A 22539-nucleotide genomic window follows, 5' to 3' on the forward strand; every position below is an offset into this window, starting at 1 on the left:
ATTTTGAGTCAAAACAAAGGGCACTGATGTATTTTAAGATATGTCAGCGCAAGTTGTTTTTAGTTTAGACAACATCAAGGTAAATGTAATGTAGGTCATCATTTCTGTACAGTGAAAGATAAATGAAAGTATGAATGTTGGGTATAATAATCCGTATTCAAGACTGTGATCTGTCTACATTTAACACTTATATTGAGTAGTGAAAACACACACAGACTCTGTGTTCATTCACATTCACTGATTTGAATGAAGGCAACTCATAGAAATGCATTTAGACATCAGTCTTCATATGCAGCAAAATGGAATTCTGTTTAAAATCTAACCAGAGATGGCATTTGTGATAACTAATCCTCTAAACTACGATACTAATTTCTCACTAGAAATGCAAAAGGATATTTACACTAAATTTGGGCTCCAGCCGCTTCCTTGACAGCCATTTTATTTTATTTTTTCAAACTTGATCAGGCTTCACCAATCACATTTCTGGTGCACACATGCATAGAATTGTGGGACAAAACGATGAAGGACACCTGCCTTTATATGCACATGAACCTGAATGACATCCCATTCTTAATCCATAGGGTTTAATATTGAGTTGGTTCTGCACCCTTTGCAACTATAAGAGCTTTAACTCTTCTTAAAACTTTCTATAAGGGTTAGTAGTGTGTTTTTGACCATTCTTCTAAAATCACATTTGTAAGGTCAGACACTGATGTTGGATGAGAAGGCCTCGCTCGTAGTCTCTGTTCTAATTCAGATTCTCCCAGGCCTACAAAGACTTCAGTCTAACCATCAACCTGAAGAAGACCAACGGGCCAAGATGTGGATACATCACTTGTCATCACCATCAACAATTACAAACTTGAAGTGGTGCACTAGTTCACCTACCTGGGCTCCACCATCAGCGACTACATATCCTTAGATACCGAAATCAACAAACGCATCGGCAAGACCACAACAACTCTAGGACAGCTGACCACTCGTGTCTGGGAAAACCCTAAGCTGACTACTCAAACAAAGATGGCAGTAATTGCATCCCTCCTGTATGAGACTAAATCCTGGAGAATATATGCCAAACAAGAGCAGAAGCTGAATAGTTACCACATGTGTTGTCTCCGCCACATTCTTGGCATCAGCTGGAATGACAAAGTGCCCAACTCCCAGGTTCTTGCCCACGCCGTCCAACCCACCATGTACACGCTGCTCAGACAACACAAACTGGGTTGGCTTGGTCACATGCGACGTATGGAAGACAGGCGGATCCCAAAGGACATCCTCTATGGTGAACGCACACACAGCAAAAGACCCCAAGGTCGCCCCCAGTTGACATATAAAGATGTCTTCAAGCCCTAGACATTAATATAGAGCCCTGGGAGGACATTGAAGCTTACCACAGTCTGAACTAGTCAAAAGACACGTGCACAAAGACATCCACTCACGAGAAACTACATCTGCACTTTGTGCCACAGAGAATGTCACTCACATATTGGTCTCATCAGCCACCTCAGATGCAGCACTACAAATGGGTTCACACCAGCCGCGTTGATCACAATACTTTCTTTCAACACCATATCAATGATTTTGCTTTCATATTCTGTTATTTAATGCAATGATATTTCAATATATCTAATGGAGAGTTTCCCAGACAGGGTTAAGATTAATCCAGGACTAGTTGGTTATATTAGGACATTTAAGTAGTTGTAACAAGCAAACCTTGAGCATCTTGAGACAAAACAATGGCACTGATATATTTTTAGACATGTAAGTGTAAGCTGTTTCCTGTCAGGACGCCTCAAGCATGGATTTTGGCTATAATGGAGACAGTGATTATACAGCAAGTTAAGTTAGTAACTAGATGTAACTCTTATATTACTTGACTGTAAATACAGATTAAATTTTAGCATGAATGCCGGAAATGCAAAGACGTGAGACAAAATACACACCCGAAACTAAACCACTGACCTGAGAGCACAAACAAATTGGAATAGACAACTTGAACAACATCATACTGAACATACAGTATGCCAAGTTTCACAGACACATCTTAAAATACATCAGTGTTATTGTTTTGACCCTAAGATGCACACCAGTAATGATGGCAGACCCCCCTCCCCCAGTAAAACTACACATTCTAGAGTAGCCTTTTATTGTGTCCAGCCTAAAGCACACCTGTGCAATAATCGTGCTCTCTAATCACCATCTTGACATGACACACCTGTAAAGTAGATGGATTATCTCGGCAAAGGAGAAGTGCTCACTGCTCACTAACAGATTCCTGAACAGAGAGAAACCTTTTGTGTACATAGAAAAAAATCGGCTGATAAAAAAAAGTGTTGCGTTATAATTTTGGTAAGATTTGAGTTTGTAAAAGCAGGATGAGTTTTAACAGCTTGTGACGATATAAATCAGATTGGTGAGGTCATGAGGTTGTCCTTTTGTTTTGCACATGTTTATGTCTCATCTATCATCTTTAACAGGAGATCTCACATCCAGATGTTGAACACCAGAATTAAAGCTTCATCAGGTAACAACATCTGTAGAAACATCATGCAGTCATACATACAAAGATTTAATTCAATTAAACCTCAGCACTATTAGACCGATGAGATGATGTTTTATTGAAGACACAACAATCACAACCATAAACACAAACAGACATCTTATCAATACTGTGTGTGTCAAATCACAACATTACATGGACTAAAAACTCATTTTCAGGTAAATAAAATCAAATGTTTTATTTGATGATGTTTGTGTTTAGTTTATTTCAGATGGTTTACAGAAGATGATTTAGTGATGCAGGGCTTCCTTTATTAAAACTGAACCCCACCCAGATCTTATCAGATTTAGTGTTCATGATTGTACAGATTGAACGTGTTTTAATCAAAATATCATATAAAACATCAATCACAGCACTATCAAAACTTTACCAGGAACAGGATAGTTTAAAACATGCAAACTAACTCAAATTGCTATAGATGAACACAATCATATTGAATATTTACATTTACACATTTGTCAGATGATCTAAGTGACTTTACAGGATAAAAAATGTTCATTTGCTTGTCTGTTGCCTGCACTTTAATAAATGCTGGTTGTTTTTACAGAAGACACTGCTGGGTTAAAAATTACTCAATGCTGGGTTGTCGTTACTCAACCAAAGGTTATAATGACCCAGTATCCAGCACTGGTGTGTTCTGTTCAATATTGACCCAGTATAGGTTAAACTAAACTCAGCATTTATTTGAGTGTTGGTGATAAACTTATGCACTAAACATTAAATGAAGTACAAGTAAATAAAATATAGGCATTAAAATAATGAGCATCATGAGGTTAGATACAATTATGATTTCCATATGCAGATTTTGACAATTACTAGTCTTTAGAAATGTAAAAAGAGATATATCTTTTTAATAAAATGAATACAATATTGGTTTCATTAAAAACACATCCCAACATGACTGGGCTGAGAGTAAAAAATAACAGCGTTTTTGGGTTAAACCAGTAGTTCTTAATTCCAGTCGTCAGGCCTCCACTCCCACAACATTTAAGATGTCTTCATATACAGTATAAAAACACCTGATTCAGTTCATCAGCTTGTTAATGTGTTAATTAAGGAGCCTGATGAGTGAAATCTGGTGTTTCATATAAGACGACATCTAAAACATTCTGGGAGGAGAGCCGAGGACTGGAATTGTGAACCACTGGGTTAGGCTGATGTATACGAGTTGTTATTCATTTCACACATGATGACGACACAACAGCTATAAATACAAAGAGAATATTTGATTATTATTACTGGACCAAAAAGAAATAAAATAAGTAAACATCATTCACTGAACCACAGAATTTATAAACTACAAAATATCTTTCTTTGCATTATTCTCACACTCATTTTGTATCGTATCTACAAACTCCAGGGGCCTTATTTATAAAAATGCTGCGTAAAATATGTTCTAAATTAGATCTTACAATCACTTCTTAAAAGCATGCATGCGTGATTCATAAAACAAACGTACGCATAGAAAAAGCACGTACGCCTCGCTTTCAAACGTGAAATCTATACATTTCAAATGATCTCTAAATTGTGCGCAGCTGAACATTTGCAGATCTCCGCCTTTAAATGAAGCCTAATTAATGTCATTGACATATAAAAGAGCACCTGTCAATATTTAAACCCTGCAAGAATGCCTTATATTTCCAAAAACCTGCAAAAAGTTAAAGTTTTCCATGTCAAAGACAGTTTTTATAAATATGGACTTTGCCGTGGATTTTTTGCGTATGCACACTTTACGATCAAATTTCTGCATATGCACGCTTTATAAATGAGACCCCTGGAGATGAAAGGTCTGGAATTTCTACAGTGACTTTTTCTGATCCATTTATTTAATAATCAGTTTACCCTTTTAACTTCAAAACGGCTTTAACACATTTTCTTTATATTTTTATGCAGTGTTTTGTGAATCCAGTAAAGGAACGGTAGGATCAGAAGCTTCTGCAGGTTCTGAAAGATCCAGAATTTTTAATGGACACGGATCACCTACACCTGGATTAAAGAGAGGAACGACTGAACCAGAGAACTTTGTGTTAATGGTTAGTAGATGTTTATACTCAGTAATGTCATAAAATGACAGCTGACCTTTATCATAATCTAACAGAACACCCAGACGCTGAGGTTTTGGAGAAAATGAAAGTGTTATTGATGTATCATATGTGTTGGTATGAAAGCCATTCGGCCCGTCTGAACACAAGAACCAGAACCCATTTGATGGAGTTAAAGCAGATTTATCTGGTAAATGATAATTCCCCTGTTTCATCAAACCAATCAGCCAATAATCTTTAGGATTGTGGTTATTTAGTTGTAACTCAACCTCCCAGTAATGTTGTCCGGCGTTGAATGTTTGATCTCCACATACACACAGTTCATATGGGAATACTCCAGACTCTTTAGGCTGATACTTCAAGGAGTCTCTCACTGCTCTTAAATCTGTTGAAATCGTCAGATCTGGATGTGCAGACTCACGGTCGAGAGTGATCACAGCTGTGAGATTAATTAATAGAAATATAAAGAATATTATTTTCATCATGAGATTATCTTTAAAAAAATAAAAACTGAGATGATTTCATACCTGCGTGTTTTCTCAGTTTCTTTATTAATTCATCATTAAGAACTAAAGTGAAGGGAGAAATATTAAAGTGGTTTAGAGACACATAAATTATCTGCCTACTTGAGAAGATTTGCAGTTTAATTTAAATGATTTTGATGATAAAATGAATTGAAGAGATTTTGTTTCTTACCCATGAGTGGAGTCGTCTGTGCGTTTGCTGAAATAAGAAATCAACAGAACAAACAATTTTATAATGAACTGTGAACTAAAATAACAATATCTGTGTGTTTGGTCCTAACTGTATTTATTGTACACTGTAAGAAATGTCTGTATAAATAACAATATTACTGCAGCTGTTTTCAAGTAACTTACTGTAGATTTTATATGTATGTTATTTACTGGCAACAGTTTGTTCAAAGATTAATGAACAATAAACATTAACAAGTCTTTATCTTTACAGAATAAATCTAATATTACAGCCTCATGCAAAGCATTCTGGGAACCAGAAAACTGAAGGAAAAACCTGAAAAAGGTTGATGAGGATTTCTGCTTCCCAGAATGTTTTGCATGAGGCTGTTATTTTAGTTTTATTCTGTAAAGATTAGGGATTTCAATGTATGCAAATTCACATATTTAATGATCTTTTAAATTAACCATCAATCAATCAAATAACCGTTAACTGTAATACTGCAATAAGCCTTTACTGAAGTGGAATATAGACAATGACATTAAAGTGTGCGTAAAAACACCAGCTTCCTCATGCAAATTAATTTATGTAGTAACATGCTTGTGGGATTGTAAAATGATTCAGTGTAGTTGTTGTTTTAATAAAACTAATTTAAAATGACCTCCATAATGAAATATAACAACTAATAGACACAATGTATAGCTCCACCTCACATCTGGTAACAGTGGCATGTAAGTCCATGTGTCCATGAGGAATAAAGGTTTCATTATCATCAAGTGTTATTTTTCTAGTTGTTCACCTGGTTGCTGAAACCACGACCACCTAGCTCGAGTCTAGTGACAGCAGTGGCAGTTCAACCGTCACTCAAGTGGCCACGCCCTTAATTATGCAAAACTTTAAGACTGAATGTAATTAAAACAGATGAGTTACAAAAAAAATAAGTTTTAACATGGAGGTCTATGGGAATTGACTCTTTTTTGGAGCCTCTAGCGGCCAGTCGATGAATTGCAGTTTAAAGACGAAGTGCACAATGTTTGAAAAACGCTTTGGAAAAGGGAGTTGGGCCGACTACAAAAACACACTTGTACCCAATCAGCAGTAAGGGGCGTGTCTACTAAACGACATCTGCCCCACACATACGCAACCCCGGCAAGGGTCTTTTAAAAGAAGGTCCAGATTCTGTTGGGGTAGGGGTGTGTAACATTGTGCACTCCACCTTTAAGTCACTTCTGTATTCAGAGAGATCTGAATGTTGCCCCTCAGTCAATAATGATGAGTGATATCTGCTGCGGGCGTTTAGAGTCAATTACAGTTTACATTTTACAGTTTCTTTCCAAAATTTAAAATGACATTTTAATCTGCATGACTTTGCTAATTCGACCATGATTACGTTTTATTGATTTAATTCTTATTGACAATTAAATGAAGACCGATTCATTGTTAACATCCCTAGTAAAGATAAAGACTTGTTAATCTGTTTAATGTTCATTTATCTTTCAACAAACTCTTGCCAGTAAATAACACAGCGTAGAACTGAGAAAAAATAGATGTTTAGTGACTTTTAGTTGTCAGGTATTTTTCTGATTGTTATTTTTTCAAAAGATAAAAACAGCAATGTTTACTCAAGTTACTTAACCTCATGATAAAAAAAAGGTCTTGAATGTCCCACAAATGTCAATAACTCATCTTTAAAAATACTTAAATGTTTCAGAATATTAAAGTTGTGTTAGTGTGGATTTAACTCACTTTCTTCATCTGTTTTCTCTTCATCTGTTTTCTTTCCTGCACAGAAACACAATGTGAAGAGATGATGAACTGGACACATAGCAAACCTTTATAAAAAAGACCACCTCACATCTGTTAACTAGCTATATCTCACCTGTTAGTTTCTCTCTGTATTTATAGACGATGAAGCCCAACAGCCCCAAGAGAGAGAAAATCATAAAAGTGAGGAACAGCGCCTTCCATGGACCTTCTGAGGGAGAACCTGCTGAGGTTACAAATAATCTGGAGATTTAGATGACTTTTATATTTCTTTTACAGATTTACTTTCAATAAAATCTCTTACAACTTCACTAAGATTGTTTTATGATCGTAAAACAATACAAAAACACAAGATCAGACTCAACTGGACAGGAACACCAAACACATGCAGGTGTAGGACATGAACTGATAATGATCTGATTAGAGTTATAAAGGGGCAAAACGTTTCTGGTAAATATCTGGAAACTTTCCATGGGACCTTAATCTGGGGAATTTTAGAAATATTCCAAATAGAAAACTTAATGGGAATTATTTGGAATTGGAAATGTATGAAAATGTATATCATATACAAATATAAATCCTTTTGTTTGGTCATCATAAGTAGACATGCATGCAAAATAATAACATTTTTAACAATGTCGTCTTGAATGATTTAATTGTAAGATGAACTTTAATTGATTCTTTCATTAAGTAAAACAAAAGCATAATAAACATTATAGTGTTTATTATAACAACATTATAGCAATTATAGTCATTATAACAGTGTTAGCTTACATTTACATTTTCGTATTTGTTAGTTAAACTATATTATACAACAGTTCTTTCTGGTTCTCGAATCTGATTGGCTAAGGGCTATGAGATATTGTACTGATAACGGCACAGTAACCACTTCACCATTTTGTATTAGTCCGCGGCCGTCACAGCTACTTACAAAGTAAACAAACATGGCGAACGATAACTTTTTCATGAACATAACATTTGATATTAACTACGAAAGCTCGTCAGATGAAGAAGAGATTACAGCACCGTTAGCAGAGCAACCTACAAGAAGTGCAGCCGTGACATCTGCTGATTTGGACAATTTAGAAAAAACGAGACACGAAAACAACACTGTGCGCCAAACGGTGTGGGCTGTGAATTGTTTTAAATCGTGGCTGGCCGAAAAACAGCTCAATATCGACCTAAAACGCATAGAGAAATCACAAATGAATTCAGTGCTGCGGGGTTTTTATGGCTCCATTCGGACCAATAAGGGAGAACTGTACGGTATTAGCAGTTACCTGAGTCTTCGGTCGGCGCTAAATCGCCACATTAATGAACCTCCTTTTAGCCGTGAGTGGAATTTAATGCAAGACTCCGAGTTCACTTCCGCTAACAATGTTTTTAAAGGAGTTGTTAAACAGATCCGGCGATCCGGTGCAGACAAAACATCACACTACCCACCGATGTCCTTTGAAGACCAGCAAATACTAAAGCGATCTGCTGCACTTGACCCTGGCCACCCGAAAGGTTTATTAAACAAGGTGTGGAATGATTCAGTTACACTTTGCACGAAGAGGGAAGGAGGGAAATCGACAGCTTAAGCCAGACTCGTTTGAACTGAAGAGAGACGAAAATGACACAGAATATTTTACGATGACATTTAATGAGGAAACAAAAAACCACAAAACCCCCCTGGAGGTCGACAGGGAAAACAGAAGGGGGGCTATGTTTGAAGAGCCCGGTAACCCCATGTGTCCAGTTTCTTCACTAAAGAAATATCTTCGCAAAATACCACCTGATGCAAAAGCACTCTACCTGCACCCAAAGAGGAGATTTGATGCTAGTGACGACATCTGGTACAGCACTGTTCCTTTGGGTGTAAATCAGCTGTCCCAAATGCTCCAGAGAATGTGCAAAGAAGCCGGTACTCAGTCTCACTATACGAACCACAGCATCAGGGCTACTGCAATTCAAAAACTGTCCGATGCAGGGCTCCAAGCCAGAGAGATTATAGCCATCAGTGGACACAGGTAACGTTAAGTTTCTGATATGTTTAGCCCATATAGCCTAGTGAAAACAACATAACGCAAATGCACCTCCTAAAATAAAACACTTTTTTTTAAGGTCAGAAACCTCTCTGAAATCCTACTGGAGACCATCACTACACAGCAGAAAACGCTGGAGTGCAGTACTGGCATTAAATGAAATGGAAACCACACCAGAAAAGCAATCAAAAGCAGCAAAGACTTTATCTCCAAAGAACTATTTCACGGGATGTACAATAAACGGCAACGTACAAATAAATGTAAACAATGGTTCCGAGAACCACTCTAATTAGATTAGAAATGTATTAAATCAAATTGCTAAAGAAAAAAATACATAGAAATGATATAGGCTATGTTGATGTTTTCTGCCGATGACTTTTCTTGGTTTTTGAAAAAAATAACAAACTTATCCTTGACTGGAAAAAATAATTAAAAGAATATATATAAAAAATAACTTATTCGATGTTATTTATGATGTTGATTACTTGGTTTTATTGTATTAATGAAAAATTAAATAAATTTGACCTTAATTAAAAATGTGAGTTCTTTATTTAAAATAAAAAAGTTATGTTATTTAACTTCAAGCTCCGCCAAAACAAAGACGATGAATAAAAGGAACAAGTAATAGATTCATAAGATCAAATACTTCTAGTCTGAACCAGGTTTGAACCCAAAACAAATACAACATCATTTTTGACCATCAGACACACCTCAGAGCCAGCATCACTCTATGTGTCTCATATTAACTAGCTCGTGAATCCCAATCGTGATTATCCCGTCGAACATCAGCTCTCTTGGGTGTAAACTTAAATGGAATAATTTCACATCGTGTGGACGAACAACACTTGGAATAAAGCAATGAAAACAGTCTTTTTCCCTGGAGCGATCTCTCTCTCCTCACGGCGCAAAAACACCGTGGAACTACAGGTAAGGATAAGTTACTGATTTATTTTCGCGTGACATGACTAACTTATTAAAACACATTGTCAGATATCAATGTTACTGATATTTATAAGCAGCACGCAAAAACATCTATCTGACTTATGCAAACTTATGTAGAACTGAGAAGAACAAAGTCCAATAATAAAGCGAGTCGTGTCGCGTAGTATATAAATATAGTTTTATTAACTTTTACCTCGCGCCAAAACAATAAAAACACAACAGACACTAAATATTAATAAAAAACAAGTAATAGTGTCATGACACCAAATGTGACCCGCTCTGGCGAAATGAGTCCGAAGTCGCAACGTTCTATTTTAAGATATGAGCCGATAATGTGGAAAAACAATGAAATTATCAAAAAAAATATTTTTAGCTAATTTCAAAGAACAGACATTAAAAAATAATCTCCCAAAGTTTCGTAGTCCAAATAATTAAGTAAAGGTGTTTAAATGACTATTTAAGTTGAAACAGTTTTACTAAATTCGCTGGAAATTGCTTTTCTCAAATCCTCTCGTCACCTCCGAGCATTTCGGGGGATCCCCTGAAACGTATCTCTCCAAATATGGTGTTACACGTTGTTTTAGAGCCAATCAGAAATCTTAATAAACTGATCATTTGTCAATGGGAAACCCCGGGGCACGCGATTGGTCCAGCCATCCTCCTGTCAGTCTCCTATTTAACTCCTTTTTGAATTGTTTACACTGTTATTGTCAACTAACCTACACAAAGATATGATTGCATAGGCAAGCATTATTTGTTTTCTTTTTGCTTGTCTTTCTGCATCTCTCAATTTCTCTCACACGCAGACACACGCGAAAACGTACACGCGAACGTACACGCGAACACCGCACGCGCGCACACACGCACACGCGCGCACGCACGCACACACGCACACACGCACACACACACACACACACACACACACACACACACACACACACACATTCTGGTTTCCATGTTTTGTGGGGACACTCTATAGACGTAATGTTCTATTCTCTCCTCTAACTCAAACCCCAGCCATCACAGAAACCTTTCTGTTACTTCACATTTTCAATAAACATCATTCTGTTTGATTTATAAGCTTGTTTCTTGGTTTACTGTAATGGCATTTATATTAATGTCTTTGGTCAAACTAAGCTGTAAAATAAATCGTTTATCCCTTTAAAAATGCAATGGATTTTGAAATATATAGAAAAAACGGGCAAAAAACTTTAAAGGCGTTTTTCTCAGGTTTTCAGTTGGAAAAAGAGGACAGACAACCTTAATTCAAATGTCTATATCTTTAAAACCATTCAAGGTATAACTTTGTCTAGGATATCATTTGAAAGCGTATGATCTCCTCTTTTGATATCAATATCTCAATTTTGAAATTTGGGTCACTGTGACTCATTTTGCTGGATCAGGTCACAAATAATGCTGGTTTGATCTCGTTTTTGACTATCAAACACAGAGAGGCCTACATGAGAGCCAGGGAATCCATTCTGTTAGAAAGGCTGCGTTCTGTGCGCATGCGCACTTTTCCATTAGTGGTCGTCAGGGAGATTTATTCAGCAGCAGATGTGAGCGGGACTGTATGTGTGCAAAGTGTGCGTGAATACGCAAAAGTAAGTTGTTTGTCTATTCAGTAGATAATCAATGTTAGTTAAGGAGTTTGTAAAGTATTCATTCAATGTTATTCTGCATCTAAGATATAAGTATTTGTTGTTATTTAAGCCGTTTGTCGCGGGCTTTTGACAATATGTAAATGTGCCAATTATGTTCAGTATTACATGTCATTATTGTATATCTCTGGTAAGCATCGTTTGATTTGTATGTATATATGTGTGATTATCACATTAATAATGTAAACGCTTGCCATTTGATATTTATTTAAGCAACATTTATGGTTTATATTCAGTTCGTTTAATTTACCTCAGAAATAAGTTTCGGTATCAGTGTTTTGCCGTTTCTGACCAACAGGTGGTAGTATTGAGCAATAATTATAATGCCTGTATGTTCATTCCTGTAAATTATTCTCATTTAGAGGTTTTATTGAGAGATTTACAACTGTTGTGAAGTAATGTCTGTGCTATAATACTTAAGAAACATTTGTTAATATATATCTTTATTTCTTTCCTTTGTAGACCACACATAAACACACATAAAACTCCTTACTTGTGACCTGTAATTCTGTGCACTGCTGTGTTGTGGAATACTGAAAATGACAAATTAAAACCCTATTGCATGAAACTAAAGGAATTCAGTGTGTTCTAACCGACACCCCATAAAGGAAAGCTAATTTAAAACTTCACCTTACATAGAGAAGAACCCCTTTTCAGCCCTGCTATCGAACAAATGGTCCTTCGAGCCGGATATGGCATTTCTTATGGACAAAGAATTCATTAGTAGCAACATGCAACTAGAAGATAAGTCTGCTCAGATAGTAAGACCCAAACGTCAGGTCAATCTTCCTACCTACCTTCAAGACTTTGATCTCACGACTGGGCGTCGTAGAACAGTAAACCAGCCAGTATTTCCTCACACAACACAGCATGCACAAGGGTTTGGAGAGGCTGCAAACAATATCTCTTCACATTCGACCAGAGGATCAAGTCCTATAAGTCAAGCTCCATGGGAGACAGTGGATGACTGGTCTGTCCATTCCGAAGGAGAACTTCCTGTCCCAGATGTGGGTGACACTGAACAGCATCATCCTAGTCCTACTTATGCTTCAGTGCCATCTGTTTACCCTCCTCAGTTTTCTCCTTATCACAGACCATGGGAAGAGCAGCAGTCTACTCCGCTGCCACAGACTTTCCATACTAATCAGCATAGGCTATCCCTGCATCGTGAAGCTGTACCTTACCATCCAGAGTCTACATTGTATTCTACAGTTCCTCGTCCAACTTATGGGCAACAGCATCAGATGAGCAGCATAACAGCACCCACTGTGAAGCCATACCATCCCCCCTTTACCTCTACGGATGGCTTTTCTTTCAGTCATAATCAGCAGTCTGCTTATCTAAGTCCGCCCAACCCAGCAAATGAAAAAACAGTGGCTCATCGAAGTGACTCTGGAATGATAGACCTCATTGGAAAGATGATTGGTGAACTTAACGTAATGAAAGATCATATCATGGCTGATACATCTCATAAATCATATGTTCATTCTGCTCAATCTGGTGGGCATACTTACCAGCATCCATCTCTCCTGCGGCAGTCTGGAAACATCAGTCTCTCTTCTCATCCAGTAGGATTTCAAACTACGCCTGGTCCTTACACCACCAATCCTGATCCATACTGGCATTCGAGGACATCCTTAAAACCCACAATTGAGACCTTTGATAATCCTAAGCAGGTGTATCATCAGTCAAAACATCCTACTTGGCCGCAGTCACCTCAAAGAGCTCGCTGCACTACCAATGTAATTCCTGTTGGACAAGAGACCACATACCGAGGTCCAACGCCAACCATACCTAACTTCTGTACTAAAGATCCTAGCGAGTTTACTCGGTTGAAGATAGCGCTTGAGAACCTTTTACCACCAGATGCCACTGAGCTGTTCCGGTACCAAATCCTGTTAGATCATCTAAAGCTAGATGAAGCACGTCTGGTGGCAGATTCCTACCTCAATTCTCCATTTCCATACTCTGATACCATGACTGCTCTGAATGAAAGGTTTGGGCAGCCGCACAAATTGGCTCTCAAGAAAATCGCCAAAGTAATGGACTCCCCAGATATCCGACGTGGAGATACTGAGGCCTTTGATAAGTTCGCTCTGCAAATAAGGGCTCTTGTTGGTATGTTGGAGACTCTTGGAGATGAAGGCGAAGCAGAACTTCGATGTGGGTCACATGTCGAGAGACTGTTGAGTAAGTTACCTGCAGAAATGAGATCAGGATTTCGTAGACAGATGTACCACCGCCCTGGGTCTGTGTATAACCTCCGTGAATTCTCTGAATGGCTCCAGTATGAGGCCTGGTGTCAAAGCAGCGAGTCGCAGATCAGTTATAAGAGCCAAAGAACAGAGCAGAGAACAGAACGTAGGCGAGAATCCAAACCTACTGCCCGTTCAGCCACCATACTTCATGGAGCAGATGACACTGTCACTCCAGCACCGGCCCAAGTCAAACAAGTTAAAGTGGAGAAGCTCAAAGCCCCAACTAAAGCTTTCTGCCCTTTCTGTGATAAAGATGATCATTATCTCAGTCAGTGTGCTACCTTTAAGTCTTTTGATAAACAGCAAATGATTGACTGGATCCGAACGAACCATCGCTGCTGGCGTTGTGGACGTGGACACCAGGCAGCTCAGTGTACCCTCAAGAAGCCTTGTAGCATATGTAATGGGAAACACTTGCAAATCTTGCACGAAGTCAACACAAAGAGTACAGGAGAGGGTTCCTGCCTGGTTAGCTCAACCGCTGAGACATTGTACTTGGATAGACCCACTGACAACAGACGTGTTCTCCTAAAGGTCATAAATGTTCTGCTGCGCTATGGAGGCAAGACACTTAACACTTATGCTGTCATGGACGATGGGTCTGAGCGCACTATTCTCCTTCCTGATGCAGCCCGTGAGCTGGACATACAAGGCCAAGCTGAAAACATAGCATTGCGGACCATCCGACAAGAGGTGAAAACCATCAGTGGTACTTCAGTTAACTTCCACATATCACCTGCCACTCAACCACAGAAGACCTTCAAGATTAATGCAGCATTTACTGCAAAAACCCTTGGTCTGGCTGATCACTCGTATCCTGTGAGTTTGCTGGAGAAATATAAGTACCTTAAAGACATCCCTCTGCAGACCTTTGAAAGAGTGAGTCCTTTACTTCTAATCGGGGCTGATAATACTCACCTTATCACACCGATCGCACCTGTCCGAATTGGTACACCTGATGGTCCAGCAGCTATAAAGACGAGGCTTGGATGGACACTCCAGGGACCTGCCAAGATCCTGGAGAACCAATTACAACCACAACAGTGCCTTTTCCTGTCTCTGACCCCTGCTGAACTCCAACTCAGAAGAGATGTTGAAAGATTATGGCAGCTTGATGTTTTACCTTTCCACTGTGAAAAGCAGGTGACAAGGTCCAGGGAGGACCAAGAAGCCATAAATCTTCTAGAGACCAAGACAACACGTGTGGAGGTGAATGGAATCCTACGCTATGCAACACCTTTATTGCGCAGAAAGGATTCACCCTTCTTTTGTGCCCCCAAAGAGGCTGTGGTGCCAAGTCTCCGGAGTATGGAACGCCGACTAGCTCAAAATCCAGTGAAAGCAGCTGTGTACAATGCTGAGGTCGAGAAGTTAGTACAGAATGGCGCAGTTACCAAACTCACATCTGCTGAAAACAGTATGACGGGGGAGACCTGGTATATCCCACACCATCTGGTAAACCACAATGACAAGGATCGTATTGTGTTCAATTGCTCTTTCCGATACAAGGGACTGAACCTTAATGATTCTTTGATGCCTGGTCCAACCTTAAGCCCCTCACTCCTGGGTGTTTTACTGCGTTTCAGGGAGCACTGTGTAGCCATTAGTGGCGATATACGTGGAATGTTCCACCAAGTCCTACTCCTACCTGAGGATAAGCCCCTCCTGCGCTTTCTGTGGCGTGACATGAGACGAGACAACCCACCTGATGTTTATGAATGGCAAGCACTGCCATTTGGAACTACGTGCAGTCCCTGCTGTGCATCCTTTGCCCTTCAAAGACATGTTTCATTGCACAGCACACCAGATGAAGATGTGAGGCATTCTGTTGACCACTGTTTCTATGTGGATAACTGTCTGCAGAGCTTTCCATCTGCTCAAGAAGCACGGCAGTTACTGGACAAACTTCGGGAGCTGTTAGCATCTGGAGGATTTGACATCCGTCAGTGGGCCAGCAATGTGCAAGAAGTTATCAGTCATTTGCCACCAGAGGCCAGATCATCCAAGCTAGAGCTGTGGCTCTCACATGACAAATCTGACCCACATGAATCCACATTGGGACTGAATTGGAACTGTGAGTTAGACCATCTGTGTTACAAGCACAGACCTGTCACTTACAATGCTTTGACGATGCGGAACATATATCGTGTGTTAGCAAGTCAATATGACCCCCTTGGTGCCATTCTTCCTTTCACAACACGGGCTAAGGTCATTGTTCAACAGCTCTGGGCTAAGAATAGGAACTGGGACGATTCACAACTTCCTGAGGAGCTTCAGAAGGCATGGAAAGTGTGGGAAGCTGAACTTCAATACCTGCCTCAAGTAACACTACCAAGAAGCTATACGCCAGCCAGCATGGATAACCCTGAAGTCAATCGGGAAATCCATATCTTCACTGATGCTTCTGAGAAAGCTTACGGAGCAGTAGCGTATCTTCGCTCAGAGGATCCATGTGGAAGTATTCATCTTTCCTTCCTTCTGGCCCGATCACGTGTAGCTCCACGTAAGCAGTGTTCAATTCCCAGGCTTGAGTTGTGTGCCGCTCTTATAGGAGCTCAGCTGGCTAAGCTGACTGAAAATGAGCTCACCTTGAAGATTCAGAAGGTCACTTTCTGGACAGATTCAACAACCGTCCTCCATTGGTTACATTCCGAATCCTGCCGCTTCAAGGTGTTTGTGGGCACTAGGGTGGCAGAGATTCAAGAACTAACTGACCTTAAAGCATGGCATTACGTTGACTCTGCCAGGAACCCTGCGGATGATCTTACCCGTGGTAAGAGCCTGAAAGAACTTACTGAGCGTAATCGGTGGACCCATGGACCTGAATTCCTCCTCCAACCTCAGAGTAATTGGCCATCACCACCGATAACCCACAGTTTAAGACCTGAGGACACCACAGAATTAAAGCACAGTGTATTCTGTGGCATTAATAACTCAGCACCAACAACAGTAGATGGTAGTAAGTTTAGCAGCTGGAAGGACTTAGTCAAAACAGTAGCAGAAGAGCTGCACGGGGCGGCAAATCCAAATGGTTCTCCTTCAGCGAATACTTACCAAACAGCAGAGCTGACAGCAATAAGAAGGGCCCAAATGGACAGCTTTCCAGAGGACTATCAGCTATTAAAGGCCGGTAAGCCTGTCCCTACCAACAGCCGTCTACTTTGCCTCTCCCCAGAATTTGATCTAGACAACAATCTAATACGAGTAGGGGGACGTTTGAGACGCATAGAAGGCATTGATCCAAGTACAGTACACCCTATTGTGTTGGATTCCCATCACCCTTACACTCAGCTACTTATCAAAGACTATGATACTCGCCTTTGTCATCCGGGACCGGAACGAGTCTTTGCTGAACTTCGCCGGAAGGTGTGGATCTTAAAGGGCAGAGAAGCTGTAAGGAAACACCAAAGAACCTGCCACGAATGCTGCAAATGGAGGTCAAAGCCTGCCTCCCAGAAAATGGCTGATCTCCCTCCACCAAGGCTCCGTTTGTTCAAGCCTGCCTTCCATTCAACTGGAATGGACTGTTTTGGACCTTTCTCGGTCAAGGTGGGACGTCGGACAGAAAAACGATGGGGGCTTCTATTTAAGTGTATGACCACTCGGGCTGTGCACCTCGAGGTTCTAACATCAATGGACACTGATGCCTTTCTCATGGCACTGCGAAGGTTCATAGGACGTCGTGGAAAACCAGCAGAGTTGTACTCAGATCAGGGCACCAACTTCCGAGGGGGTAACACAGAGCTTAAAGAAGCCTTCAGTCAGCTCAGTGATGGTTTACAGCAGCAGTTGGCACAGCAGCAGATCAGCTTCCATTTCAACCCTCCATCTGCTCCACACTTCGGAGGAGTGTGGGAACGAGAGATTCGTTCGGTTAAAGCTGCACTTTATACAACTCTGGGATCAGAAATGGTGTCTGAAGAAGTACTTCGAACTGTCCTCATTGAAATAGAGGCCATTCTGAACTCCAAACCACTTGGGTATGTTTCAGCAGACATCGCTGATGTAGATCCAGTCACCCCAAACTACCTTCTGATGGGGCGGCCAGATAGTTCCCTCCCCCAAGTCACATATCCAGTGTCTGAGCTCCTGGGAAGACGGAGATGGAGACATTCCCAAGTATTGTCTGATAGGTTCTGGACAGCATTTATAAAGTACTATTTGCCCGAACTGCAAGCCAGAAGAAAGTGGCATAATTCAGCAACAGACATCCAACCTGGAATGGTGGTTATGGTTGTTGACCCTCAGTTACCCCGTTCATTCTGGCAGATCGGAAAAGTAGTAAAGGTCTTTCCCGGAGCTGATGGTCGAGTGCGTACGGCTGAGGTACAGATAAAGGACAGAGTCTATGCAAGACCCATTGCTCGCTTAATTGTTCTGCCAGAGATTCGAGATGAAGAGGATGATAACCACACTGGAAATTAATGGTAGTACATATGGTGTCAGCCTTTCAATGGTGCAAATTTGAAACCAAATTTGGGGGCGGCTGTGTTAGAAAGACTGCGTTCTGTGCGCATGCGCACTTTTCCATTAGTGGTCGTCAGGGAGATTTATTCAGCAGCAGATGCGAGCGGGACTGTATGTGTGCAAAGTGTGCGTGAATACGCAAAAGTAAGTTGTTTGTCTATTCAGTAGATAATCAATGTTAGTTAAGGAGTTTGTAAAGTATTCATTCAATGTTATTCTGCATCTAAGATATAAGTATTTGTTGTTATTTAAGCCGTTTGTCGCGGGCTTTTGACAATATGTAAATGTGCCAATTATGTTCAGTATTACTTGTTATTATTGTATATCTCTGGTAAGCATCGTTTGATTTGTATGTATATGTGTGATTATCACATTAATAATGTAAACGCTTGCCATTTGATATTTATTTAAGCAACATTTATGGTTTATATTCAGTTCGTTTAATTTACCTCAGAAATAAGTTTCGGTATCAGTGTTTTGCCGTTTCTGACCAACAGGTGGTAGTATTGAGCAATAATTATAATGCCTGTATGTTCATTCCTGTAAATTATTCTCATTTAGAGGTTTTATTGAGAGATTTACAACTGTTGTGAAGTAATGTCTGTGCTATAATACTTAAGAAACATTTGTTAATATATATCTTTATTTCTTTCCTTTGTAGACCACACATAAACACACATAAAACTCCTTACTTGTGACCTGTAATTCTGTGCACTGCTGTGTTGTGGAATACTGAAAATGACAAATTAAAACCCTATTGCATGAAACTAAAGGAATTCAGTGTGTTCTAACCGACACCCCATAAAGGAAAGCTAATTTAAAACTTCACCTTACATAGAGAAGAACCCCTTTTCAGCCCTGCTATCGAACACATTCAGAGATGTAGCCCAGAGAGGGCGGTGGTCAGCGGGGCGAGTGAACACTGATGTCCGCTCATGCTTTGGTTCTCATTCGTACCGAATCTCACTTAGCAAACGTTCAAACAGGCGCTATCTTTACTAATCGACTGCAGATTTAAATATAATACATATACATTCTCAACTGAACTAATCTTAAAACTACACTTTGTGACCAAGAAACGGTAATATAAAGTAACGGCTTTTCCGTCCATTGAGTTGTTATGAGCTTCAAAGCAGCCGAAAGTTTTACCTGTCATTCTGGCCGCCCTCAAATCCGTGGCGGAAGAAGTAGTTCTCAAACAAAGAGGCTTTTAAAATAACTCCGTTGTTGTTTTCTAGTTTTCGTTTTTCAAACGTGTGCCGTCGAACTGTTGTATAAAAGCAATATCGCTCTCGGAGTCGTGTGATATAGCTCTATATCATCACGGCTGTGATTGCCTCCGGCACTCGGCCTGCGGCCTCGTGCCTCTGGCCTAATCACAGCCGTGATGATATAGAGCTATATCACACTCCTACTCGAGCGATATTGCTTAAATATCATAGATCAAATATATTTATTCAAGTATTATCAACAAAACTTGATGTAGTCAGTCATTGGCGAGGGGAGACATTTTAAACTGAGTAGACCTTTGTTAAATAGGGTGGACCTCAATGTCTACTTTTTAATGACATCATTTTACAATATAGAGACTTACATTACAGATTACATTACCTTTTTTGAGTCATGATCGAATAATCGAATCAACAAAAAATGAAAATAAGAAATATAAAATAAATCAAGAAATTATAAGCATATGGAAATAGAAAAGAACAAAAGTTACAAATTAAGTATAACAGTAGTATTTAGGAATTGAATCAAATGAATAATATCACAGTCTTCCTCATTGTATAAATTAAATATAATTAATCTTTTAAAGTTACAGAAGTGATTTTCTTTTTGTCTTCTGTTGTTTGATTAACATGATTTTTTGGGGATACTGTCACTTTAAGACTGAATAAGCACAGATCCAAACTATCTGATTTCTTTCTGAAGTGTTTGTGTTTACTTTAAGACATAACTGACTGTTTTTATGAGATTATGTGCCATAACTGTGATATTTCGAGATAATTTTGTATGTATGTTTGAAGCGATTGCTTTTTGAAATGTGCATCTCCATATGTGTGCTTATGAGTATGTGTGTCCTCTATGTGTGTGTGCGTTTGAGCGCACAGTAAACAGCTCACTTTAACATCTTCTTGTGCTCAAATAGTTTAAAATAGCTTGAATGATTAAATGTTTTAGAAACACATGCAAATGATAAACTTACTATATAAATAGGTATTTAATTCTGAATTATGTGTATTTGAGCGATTCTTAGTAAAGATATTATTATCATTTATGCACGATTTCTTTAATTTTGTTTCTCTTCTGATTGGGTGGGCCAGCCGTCAATCTGAGTGGGCCAGAGCAATCCTGACCCTTATGTAGCCTCACCATTGGATGAAGTCCTTGAGCTCAAATGCAGGAAGTGTTGCTTCTATGATAGTCGAGGATAAAATGGAGGAGAATCCCTCAGTAAGTAAGTGATATATGGAGGATTTGTTTATTTTCAGTGGGAGTTAGTGTGTGTGGTTTTAGACACAACTTTTTAAAATGATCTCACATTAATGTTTTTTCAGTCAGTATATTTTTCTTTACAATGATATATTGTTGTTGCACACTAGCTTAAGGAAGTTTAAACACATTTACGTGTATACATGCAAAGATGGACATTTTGACATTATTTTGTGTGCTGGTTTCAAGTAATGATCTGTGCATGTTATGGAAGAATGTAAGTACACGTAGGGGGTGTGGCATCACTTCAGTAAGCAGTGTACTGTGTGCTAGAGTTCTACACGGAAGACCTGATTACCAGCGACCTGTACGGGTTTGGTTTATATTATAAATGTATCAATCTATAACTTCGGGTTCCAGGTCGATCGGACTAGGAGAACACACACCCACATTTAAATCAAATATTTCATTTAGAAGGTGGGTCTTATTCCCCCTTACCGCGCGTTTTGCACTGTAAGCTACTTTGAACAGTCTTGCTGCTATATCTAAAGTTTTCGTACAGACTCTGCTCAAAGAGCACAGTAAAGCTAACATCAGCAGCCATGGCACCGAACAAGCAATCGTTATTATAATCCAAAAGGGGCAAACAGTCTAAATTATTATGCAAGTTAACTCGAGAAACAAAAAATTCAAAACTGCTTTATTCATCACCGTGACTATAAGTGGACTTTTAAAATTAAAATAATGAGTGGATTAAGCATTTCAATCAGCAAGACAGAGAGGAATAACATGGATGGAACTTTCTTGGCAAGGAGGATTGTGCATCACAGTCAGGAACAAGGAGGCAGAAGGCTATATGGTAAGACAAAAAGTTAATTTTCGCTAACTTGTTAACTTGTTAATAATAGCATTTAGCCGAAGAATGCTTGCTGATTGGGTCCATTATTTTTTTCAGATCCCCAGTTTTTTCCCATTAATTCTTGTTAATTCCCATGAAAAGTTTACAGCCTTGGAAGTTCCCAGAATTTTGCTACCCTAGGTGGATTGATTAACTCAGACACCAAACTTCAATCATGATTTAACACAAGAGACAGGGCTGATACCATCCTCTCATGAAAAACTTGACAGAAGATCCTCACATGATCATGCCTGTCTGTTATAATATGACCAGTACTGTATCATTTAATACTCAGTAATAGTCTACAGTGGCTTTGAAATGATGAAATGCATTCATATAATTGATTAAATTTGTCCTCTGAGGTTAAATGCAGCTTACTGTACATTCAATACCATTCTAGTAAACTCTTCTTCTCTCTTCTCTAACCTGAAGGTGACCTGATGGCCTGTATGTCAATCCCTCCTCTTCTCTCCTCTTCACTGCTGAGCGACAGATGACAGAAGACCTGTTGAACATCAGATGAAGAGACGAGTGTCCAGCTCTGGACAGAGAACGTCCCATCCGTCGCACGTCTATGAGAAGTTCCTCCGATAGAGAGATTCCTTCTGTCTGACTTCCACACGACACTCGGCTCTGGAAACCAACCGCTGGATCTGCAGCTGACGTTCAAGCGTGTGTCATCGCTCACAGGCTGTGGAAACATAACCGGTGGGGATCCTACAGCTGGAAGATCACAGACACATGTCAGAGACTTTCAGTAATCCAATGTAAGTATATCGTTTAACAAATCTGCT

At 39.4% G+C, this 22539-nt stretch overlaps 2 protein-coding genes across 4 annotated transcripts in view; one reads left to right on the forward strand and one right to left on the reverse strand.

Annotated features, from left to right (window-relative positions):
* Positions 1-2711: 2711 nt before the first annotated feature.
* The window catches only part of cabz01076234.2, a 42799-nt gene continuing 22971 nt past the window's right edge, over positions 2712-22539 (reverse strand). For 2 of the 3 annotated variants that reach the window (XM_055218380.2, XM_055218376.2), the window contains exons 4-9: positions 22172-22468; positions 7175-7285; positions 7042-7077; positions 5299-5325; positions 5130-5171; positions 2712-5041 (exon numbers count right to left, since the gene is read on the reverse strand). In XM_055218380.2, coding sequence (XP_055074355.2) covers positions 4446-5041; positions 5130-5171; positions 5299-5325; positions 7042-7077; positions 7175-7285; positions 22172-22468 — 1109 coding nt within the window. In that variant the 3' untranslated portion in view covers positions 2712-4445. The remainder of the gene's footprint in view (positions 5042-5129; positions 5172-5298; positions 5326-7041; positions 7078-7174; positions 7286-22171; positions 22469-22539) is intronic. The other variant, XM_055218388.2, reaches the window with a different exon arrangement.
* LOC141353141 (uncharacterized) lies at positions 11514-19275 on the forward strand. Its single transcript, XM_073859624.1, has 2 exons — positions 11514-18558; positions 19076-19275. Exon 1 carries the CDS (start codon positions 12382-12384, stop codon positions 18370-18372), a length of 5991 nt encoding a protein of 1996 aa, XP_073715725.1. The 5' UTR covers positions 11514-12381; the 3' UTR covers positions 18373-18558; positions 19076-19275.

The sequence above is a fragment of the Misgurnus anguillicaudatus genome, chromosome 21, assembly GCF_027580225.2.
Source record: "Misgurnus anguillicaudatus chromosome 21, ASM2758022v2, whole genome shotgun sequence".
In the NCBI taxonomy this organism is placed as follows: Eukaryota; Metazoa; Chordata; class Actinopteri; order Cypriniformes; family Cobitidae; genus Misgurnus; species Misgurnus anguillicaudatus.

What these genes read in the sequence shown, in the direction of transcription:
- LOC141353141 (XM_073859624.1), top strand. Translation starts at nt 12,382, where the DNA reads ATGGCATTTCTTATGGACAAAGAATTCATTAGTAGCAACATGCAACTA.